General features: G+C 36.4%; 1 protein-coding gene across 6 annotated transcripts in view; it reads right to left on the bottom strand.

Moving 5' to 3' along the window:
- Window positions 1-1,403: 1,403 nt before the first annotated feature.
- Window positions 1,404-9,368, bottom strand: part of LOC129001485 (myosin heavy chain, non-muscle) — a 102,422-nt gene continuing 94,457 nt past the window's right edge. For 3 of the 6 annotated variants that reach the window (XM_054428791.1, XM_054428792.1, XM_054428794.1), the window contains 9 exons: window positions 8,045-8,209; window positions 7,288-7,497; window positions 6,685-6,902; window positions 6,075-6,407; window positions 5,472-5,589; window positions 4,506-4,669; window positions 3,586-3,675; window positions 2,198-2,331; window positions 1,404-1,820 (listed from right to left, as the gene is read on the bottom strand). In XM_054428791.1, coding sequence (XP_054284766.1) covers window positions 2,199-2,331; window positions 3,586-3,675; window positions 4,506-4,669; window positions 5,472-5,589; window positions 6,075-6,407; window positions 6,685-6,902; window positions 7,288-7,497; window positions 8,045-8,209 — 1,431 coding nt within the window. In that variant the 3' untranslated portion in view covers window positions 1,404-1,820; window position 2,198. Of the gene's footprint in view, window positions 1,821-2,197; window positions 2,341-3,585; window positions 3,676-4,505; window positions 4,670-5,471; window positions 5,590-6,074; window positions 6,408-6,684; window positions 6,903-7,287; window positions 7,498-8,044; window positions 8,210-9,368 lie in introns of all 6 variants that reach the window. The other 3 variants (XM_054428796.1, XM_054428797.1, XM_054428795.1) reach the window with 2 other exon arrangements.

Raw genomic sequence — 9,368 nt, 5'->3', positions numbered from 1 at the left:
GACTCTGATTCTTGACAGGTTGTGATTATACAAGTACCGGTAATCACAACAAAGCTAAAGTAATCAAGTTATTAGTCCCCCCTGATTGTCTGAAGAATGGCCTGTGTAACAGCAGGTACTGTCTGTCACATAGGTTACTTTCTTTCTAGCAATTTGGTTCCAGGTGAACTCAATTTATTACCTTCTTAAAATCAGGGTGTGATTATGTGTTTTTCCTCGTTTATCAAAATTTGTAATTGGAACTTTGTTTTTCCAAATTATTAGTTTTTATTGAGTATTAAGGAGTAATCCAGGCTATTTACGCAGCCTTTTGTATTCATTTAGTATTATTGAATTAATTTTAGATTGTTAATAAAGTTTGTAAATTCAAGAAAAATTTCAAGGTTTCCTGGGCTATTCTGAAATAATAGTTGGTGAATATCTATGGAATCCAAAAGCTTGCCAGCACTAAGCCATTAATCCACGTTTGCTCTTACAGTAGAACCTCGATAGTTCAACATGGGCAGTGATGACTGGTTCGCCGGGGTAAAAAACTAGAGGCCTTCTTGTTTTCGAACAACTTAATGCTTTAAGAATTCCATTAATTTACATTTTTTTTATAAAATCCGAGGTGAAAAGCTGTAAAAATACAGTAAGAAGTCAAAGAATGCACAGTAGAGATGTAAGTTTATTTTTGTAATGTTTTATACTATTAATTAAATTTGTTTACTTTATCTCACATTTTAAATACAACCTTTGTGTAAATGTCCAAATATACTTCAACGATAGTTCGACACCCCCTTAGTCCAAAAAGTGTCCAACAATCAAAGTTGGTGCTTCATCCAGCTTTAAGGCTAAGCTCAAGAGTGCATCCGTTCTAGCATACCTTTATTTTGAACCACTTTATTTTTCAGTATGTTTCTTAATTTAGTTTAGAGGAATTTAGAGGAATTACAAATGGATTAGGTAACCAAATCACTTAAGATTTTAGAATCTGAATGAGAACTTAACAATTTTTTTAATTAGCTAAGCATTAGTTAAACACATACCAACTGTTATTTTCCTACGGCCGTTTTTTTAAACTAGGCGTTTTAGTTCAGTACTAAGAATTGAAAAGATTCACTCAACAGCATTGTTATCCTTAAAAACATTATTTAACTGGCGTAAATAGTCTTTACGCGATTGTTGCGTTAACAATACTATAACAATACTGCTTTACTTCGGCCACAATTATAAAACTAAATATGGCATTAGAGGATAAGCAATATTGTTAAATTCTTGCCAAAACAGTTTGACAATCTTGTTATGTAGGATATATTTACTAAAAAAAGTTTAAAATTGAGAAAGGTAACTTTTTAAATAAAATAACTTATATAACCAAACAATTTCCAAATCAAACACCAATGGGGAAAAAAGAAAACAAATTTTAAATAAATTCATCTCATTTAATTATGCCCAATACAAAGATAATAAGTATCACGACTGGCTATTCCCTTACCAAATGTTAGTCCTCTTATTTACAAATCGCAACTTTTATACACTCACACACGCGCACTTACATACAAACACACAAATTGGAGGACAAGCTATAAAATGTTAGTGTACAATGCCGCAGGGTCGACCTCGGCGCCATGTAAAATTAAATAAAATATTATGACACAATTCTAAATTGAAATACGATTACATGATAAAAAGGTCTGTACAGGTGTATAACGTAACTGGCAACGTCGTAAGCGTTGAAGGAAGCGACGCTTCAACGTTCAAGGCATTTCATGGTTACTTGTATAAATTAAAAACGTTCCGCCTCCGCTGGAATGTACCAGTAGTGAGCTGCCTGGCGTCTGGAACAGAGAATATAACAGTCAAGAAAACATCTGGTAAGAATAACATTCAGAAACTTAAATTTAAACACACCTACAAATTAGGAGAGAATACAAATTCCACTGTGACATAGCTCCAATTTAAAAGTCAAACTCTAAATAGTATGGAGTACAAAAAAAAACTCTGAACAAATCTTAGTTTCTAAATTTTTACAAAAATAAAGGAATAGAACAGAATCTTACAAGGGAGAACTGTACAGAGACTTTACTATGACATAGCAAATTAAATTACGCTTATTCATCCGATTCCACGTGACTTTTACTCACAGCAACTGTCAAATCTCAATAGGCATAGGCAAATGAAGATGAAAACAATATGGCCTAACATAAAGACTTACTTTACGAGGCAGGCACCTCGTCCTCATCTATGGAGTCCTCCGCCGTGTTGTTGACGGAGGAGGAGTCATCGGCAGGTACGGAGCCTCTCTTGGACGACGTCAACCTTGACGACAACCCCACTCCGGAGATACCCCTGTGAACACTACAGTTAGTCAATAACAACAACTACAATACACCACGATCAATCAATTATACACATATCATTGATCTGAAATGTTTGAGCTGTTATACAAACCAACAGTTAGAAATTTTGAATCTGCCTGGTCCAAAGCATCAGTTATGATTTTTTTTTATTTATAAGTCTTCAAAATCAAAATTAGTTAAACTACTTAGGACAATTGACTCTGAACGTTATGTAAGTTTAAAACAGTTGATTTTATGAGCTTTCTCTTAATCATGGTAATACAAGAGCTAAAATTTGTTATTCAATCTCATAAGAATATGTATCCACCCATTTAGATAAACTTACTCAACTCAAAAAGAAAGTAAACAAAAAAAATGGTACTACCAAAATTTATTTAGTGAATTTTTTTACACAATAGTGAACAATAGCTCCCCCCTCTAGCTGTTTTTTATGTCTTTTTCATATAAGTGCAACTATCATTTCTTTGAATAAGTAAACTAAATATATATTACTTAAACCTAGCAGGCACTTTGTAAAGTTAAATCATCATTCAAATTTTAAGAATCAGGTTGTTGTGAAAAGTTGCATATTTATTTAGGTGAATTAATCATGTAACTACAAAATGAAAACAGGATTATTTCAATATCAACCAATCACTAGCAATGTCATAAAAACCTAATTACTTTAACCAAACATAAGTGAAACCATGCTCAAATTTATACCGCAGACATTCATGCTTTGAACTTGGTTTAGCTCGGATTTATTCGGTTAATAATTTTCCACTTGATAAAACTAACGATGTTACGAAAAAACAAAAATTAGTCGTGAACCAAAAGATGAAAATAGTCCTGACGTCATGAGGTGAATGGTTACTTGTGTGCAACAGACAAAAGTCCAAAGTACCTTTTCAAAGCAAGTTTTACTTTCACCGTGGAAAATACAGATTTTTGATAAAACCTGGAACCAGGAAAACTTTGCTAAATTGCCTTTGATAGAAACAAAACCAGTTCTAACCCATGAATGTCTGCTAGATGTTATAAATAAACCACTTAAGTTAACAAACTTTCAAATTCAAACTTGAAGCGTTGTAAAATTTCATGTTCACACTCATGGCTCATCTAATCGATGATTTCAAAGGCAACCAAAATGTGACGCCTGCACTAAATGTATTCAAAAACACTAAAACTACTACTTGGTAAAATAATTTCAGATAAAAGTTGTTAGTTGAAAACGTCCACGCAGGCGCATATCACCATCCAATACCTAATTGCTGGGCAGGAAATTCTACGCAGCTTGTTGGCTGTTTGACGAACCAGCTCTTTGGATACAACTGGAGGTGTTTCTGGGATATTACTGGATAAAACACATGTTTACAACATCTGCTGATTGCTGACAGTGTTGCCAAAATATTCAGTAATAAAGCAAAATATACCTGTTATCGTATAAACAGGTCTACATCATACAACTGCTTACAATTATTATTGGCTAAACACAAATTTTAATAGGGGTAAATGAGTTAATTTTATGATGATACACATACAGTACCAGCATTTTACCAACATTTCCGTCACAGTTCTGACCAGAATAGTCCTTTATGGTGGATGACATGAGTTTCGGCTTTTGTTAAGCTATAAGTCATATCTATCAGGGATTAAAACTTGTCCATCTCTTGATGACGTCAATCGGTTAACACGCTTAGAACACAACATGACATGATGACAACTAGGGCTAGAATTGAATGTGTTTGTGTTAAATGATTGACAACATCGAGAGATGAATAAGTCCCTGATGGATATGACTCTGGCTTAACAAAAGCCAAAACATGGGCATTCACTAAAAAAGAACAAGTCCGAACTCTGATAGAAGTTCTGGTATTTATTTATATTATATCAAAAAGCTCTGGTGGCCAATAAAAATGAATAAATGTTAATGTTATGAATCAGCTTGATGTGATTTATTTGAATTTTGCTTGTTGTAGGCCTAACTATGACTAACAAATATTCAACCCTGGGGTATTTTTTAATTGGAAAAATATCCTATAAGACATGCTTTCTAGATAGAAATCCTTTATTAGAGAGGTCTCAAACTGACATAAAAAAATGAAGTACAAAATAACTTGATATATAAGATAGAAGATTTTGTATAACTGAAATTTAAGTGGTCAGTAAGTTTAGATTTCTCACCTGAGTTTCTTCTTGAGGTTGTTGTTCTCCCTCTGCAGGACATCATTGGACTCTAGCAGGTCCTCGAGGTCTCTCTGTACTTTCCTCTTCTGGATCTTCTCTCTGCTATTCTCCTCCTCAGCTTCATCGAGCTGCCTCTTCAGCACCTTCACTCTCACGTTGATCTGCAATATAGACCATACGCATTAAATAAATTCAAAAATACAAAGTTTGATTTGTAATACATATATTTCTTTTCAGGATTTCTGTATTTCTCGCTTACTACAGAGCCTTAAGTTTTTTATGCGCACATTTTTCTGACGTAATAATTTGTTTATTGTCATCATTGGGGAATTTAATATTGCAAGATGGGAAAATGATCTGCTAGTGGGAATAGACTTGTTTATGTCACCAAAAATCACTATTTCAGGTACATATGATGCAAACTTATTCTAACACCTAACGTTTCCCTGTACCCTGTCTTATTTCCTAATCTCCACAGCTTGCAATCTTTGCACAATCCTTACTACCAACACAATTACCCTTATCATTTCAGTTATTTGCATCTACTTAATTCAGAACTTTGCCCGCAACTTGGCCTAACTACTTAGTCCGACAATGTCCCGATTAAAGCACCTAAAATTTAAAAAAATAACTCTTTAAAAATTCCTACTTTTTCCAGCACCACGTCTAAAATGTTACTGATACTAACTTCTTCCACCTTTATCAGAATCCTCGTAGAAACTTTCACCATTACTATTGTAAGAAAGGGGATTAACCCTGTACCCACGGCGCTCATCCAAGCAGACACTCTATTCACATCAACTGGTCGACTAAGTGTAATGTGAACAGAGTGTCTGCTTAAATGAGCACCGTGGGTATGGAGTTAATCCCCTTTCTTACCATGCTTCATTTTTCTGTGGTATTCCTTCATTTTCCTCACCATAACTTCTACTAGGCTACTTGATATTTAACCCTATTACTCACCTTCTCCACCTGGTCCTTGTACTGGTCTGCATGTCTCCTCTCATCCTCAAGTTGCATCATCAGCTCCTTCAGTTTCTTGTCCAGTTTGCGGTTTGCTTTCTGCTGCATTAACCGTTCCCTGTCACAAACACATTATGTTAGCATCTTTAAATAAAATAATCGATTCCTTAGTCAATTTGGAGCTCTATTAGAATTTCTATGCTATAACTTAACTTTTAACTCATTCCTAGTAAGATCATATACTATCTAGTAATGTATTTAGAAGTTAAAATGAAGAAACATCTTTTAAAGAAGGATATAACATAAAGCTGTTTTAGTTAATCGCAAAAGGTACAGCCTCTTTTTGTTCTGAAAATTCCCTTTCTCTATTTCCTTCTTAAGCCGGGTTTTCCTGGACGCAAAAGAGGAGCGCGAAGAGCGGAAAAGCGATTAACATAGCGTTCCGCTCTGCTTCTAGGAAAACAGTAACATTAAATTACCTAAGACAAGAGCAGTCCGCTCTCCACGCTCCGCTTCTGTGCCTAGAAAAACCCAGCTTTAAGAAGCCTCAGACCCAAAGGGGCAAAATATCAATATTGTGATTCGGTGTGCTACTCTACTCACTTGGCCTCCGCCTCCAGCTGCTCGTCCAGGTTGGTAATCTTGGACTCCAGTCCCAGGATGGTGGCCTTGGTCTTGCTGCGTTGGTTGGTCTCCAGCTCAGAGAGTTTGGCTTTTAACTCCTTGTTCTGCCTCTCCAGCAACATCTTGGTAGACTCCAGTTTCTGTGTCTGTGACCTCTCGCCAGCCAACTCTGTGGTGACCTGCTCCAGCTGCAACTGTGTCTTCCTCATCCTGTCCATGAGGGCCTCTGTGTTGCTCTGCTCTGTGTCCAGGTCCTCCTCCAGTGTGGAGATGCGAGCCTCCAGACGACGCTTCTCATCAGCCAACAGCGTCCTGTTAACACACATTCATGAGATAATTCATATCTTTTAAGTAGTTTACCTGAAATATGATTTTTTTTTACTGCTCTGAGAGAAATTGTACTGAGTTAGTTAAAATTAAGCTGTTTGTGCTGCAGTGTTTTATAGGTACAATGTGCTAAAATTTCACCTATATTGTAAAACACCAACCTTTGAACAAATCTCAAAATAAAAGTAACTCTGTAAAATGAAATGTATTTTTTTCTGTAACCAGCATCAAACCTAAACCACTGAGGATGAATACCACTCACCCCTTGTTGGCACTGCTGTTGATCTCCTCTTGCAGTTCGTCCCGCTCAGTCTCAGCCGCTCGTCTATTCCTTTCACTTGATGCCAGCTCCTCCTGCAGTTGAAGCAATTCTGCCTCCAAAGACTTTAGCCTACGATCTGTCTCCTTCATTGTGGCTGCGATCTCGTCCCGCGCGGCACGCGCCTCTTCAGCGTCTCTCGTTGTGTCCTTCAGTTGCGTCTACAGAGAATGCATAACTAGATAAAAAATTGTACCTAACTTGACACTGCAAGTGTTTATGAGCAGTTGAGAATTTGACAGGATAGAGAGCAAGAGTGGGAAGAGAGATATATTTTTGAACTCTGACACTTCGGGTGCGTATTTTAAAGCAAAAATGAGTTTTGAATGGAAGAGATGGAAAATAGAGAATACCTGGGACAATGTAGTTGATGGGGAAAGAGGGAAGGAAAATATCCAGAAGGAGGTGGATAGAAGAATAAAGAAGGAGAGAAGAACAGAGAAGTGAGATGGTAGATGTAGAAAAGTGAAATATAGAGAAATAGGTAGTAGGGGATGGAAAGGCCTAGGATGCGTACAACATGGGTATACACCCAACCCCACTCACCTGCAGTTTCTTCAGCTGTTTGAGTGCATCGTCCTTCAGCTTGTTGTGCATATCCAGTTGCTGCTCCAGATCCTTCAGGTCACTCTCCAGTTTCTTCTTTGCGGCCGACGCTGTCGCTCTCTGCTTGCGCTCATCTTCCAGCTCAGCCTCGACGTCTCGCAACTGCTTTAGCAGTCCACGTCGCTTCTCTTCACACGCCTCTTCCTTCGCCTGGACAAGAAATTTTCACAATTTCAACACATGCAGTCAACAACTTGAACATTAGCAAAAGTTTTGAATTCACACCTGCCTTAGTAAAATAATTATTGAATTCATAAATTTTTATAGGCTATTTGTGTAATATCTCTAAAATATAGAGTTGCTTTGTATGGAATAAAAATTATTTTTCTACAATTAGGCCTACTTTTTATTATTTCTATGTTGGTTGCTCAGACAGACTGAGAAACCAAAGAAATACTCACTGTCATATAGATATCCAACTCTCTTTAAACAAATATTCAGAACACAACAATTTAAAATCATTTAACACTTACTTTTCTTCAATTTGGATAGAATAATTAATTTACTTTGGAAACGTAAATAGGCATACCTATTCATAACCAGCTGTATCCGATATTTTTATATAACAAAACATAGTTGATGAAACTCTACTTAGATAGTTGCTATAGTTTACAATAAGGTTTTTATTTCAGTTGGGCTTGTATAAAAAGTTAACCAATTGAAGATATAAGTACACTCATTGCTAGCTATGACTCACCTGCAGGTCGCGCTCCAGTTGCGTCCTCAGAGCTTGCATGTTCACCTCCAGCCTCAACTTAGCATCTTCCGTCATCTGTAGTTCGTCTTCCAACTCCTCATTCTGCGCCTTCTGTTCAGCCAACTGTGACTCCAACACTCGCTTGGCCTTCTCCAGCTCGTGAACCTACAACACGTCCACAGTTAGACTGTTTAACAACCATCGAAAGTTAAGGATAATTACAGCATGGTCTCCAATGTTTGAGGGAGATAACAACTGCAACAGGTTTAAATCTAGGAATCTCTCTATGTCAAGGTGAACGTACGTGTTTCTCAGTAGTTTTTTCTGAAAACTGTCACAAAAACAAATCCTGGCAATTGAAAAATATTTGGGTACGATACTACAAGGTGTCAGGTAAGATTAACTAAGAGAGGCAAGAAATGGTTATAAAAAACAAGCAGGTTGAACTAAATGAAAACTACTGAGACGGTCACAGAGAAGTAAGATACAGAGGAAACATTCAATGGTACAAGTCGTGTCTAGCACCAGTTGCTTGTGTCTGGTAAAAATTCTATTGGTCATCCCCTTCTGCTCTCCTCTCCCCGTAGGAGAGGAGAGCACCAACAGCGCTCACACTGTAGGAAGAGCCTATGCGCTACAACTGCTGATGTAAACAATAGCTGTTCAGGCTCTTCCTTTGCTCGGTACTAGTATATTTCCGCCCCACCATTCCAGAGCTAAAAGCGCATGGTTGTTCCATAAGCATGTTTCCCCTGTTTCTTACTTGTCTGTGAATCAGTTCAAATGCTTTTGAACAGACGTAAACGTATAGGTTCTAAAAATACGTTGGAACATTAAAAAGCCCTTTTGATTATTCTATAAATCTTTAAATTCATCAATAGCACATTTTTACACCTGACAGATATGTGCAGTTCTACTTAAAATTCTCTTTTTAAAGTGAATGTGCAATAGATCATTTTTAAGAAGTAAGAGCTACTTCACCTTCCTTACAAAAACCCCAATTTATGGTGTTGATGGTTAAGAGGTAACAAAAAAAGAACAAGTATACAACACAATTAAAGAAGAGATGGACCTAAGTATAAAAATACAAAACTCAACAAAAAATCATGCAAAAATGGTTAATTATACAAAAAACTAGGGTCCAGTTTAGGGGAAAATTATAGAATCAACATACAAAACTTATCTACTAAAAGAAGAATTATCATGACAAGCCATACCTGTAATATAAATAAGAAAAAGTTAACTTGTAATAAGTGGATTAATTACTTAACAAAAAATCATAAAAAACACCAAATAGAAAACCAAAATGGTCCAAATTGAAAGG

The sequence above is a fragment of the Macrosteles quadrilineatus genome, unplaced genomic scaffold, assembly GCF_028750875.1.
Source record: "Macrosteles quadrilineatus isolate MER2022 unplaced genomic scaffold, UCM_ALF_1.0 Scaffold_8__2_contigs__length_117827958, whole genome shotgun sequence".
In the NCBI taxonomy this organism is placed as follows: Eukaryota; Metazoa; Arthropoda; class Insecta; order Hemiptera; family Cicadellidae; genus Macrosteles; species Macrosteles quadrilineatus.
Note: the sequence above shows the minus strand (reverse complement) of the source record. Positions and strands in the feature narration are given on the sequence as shown.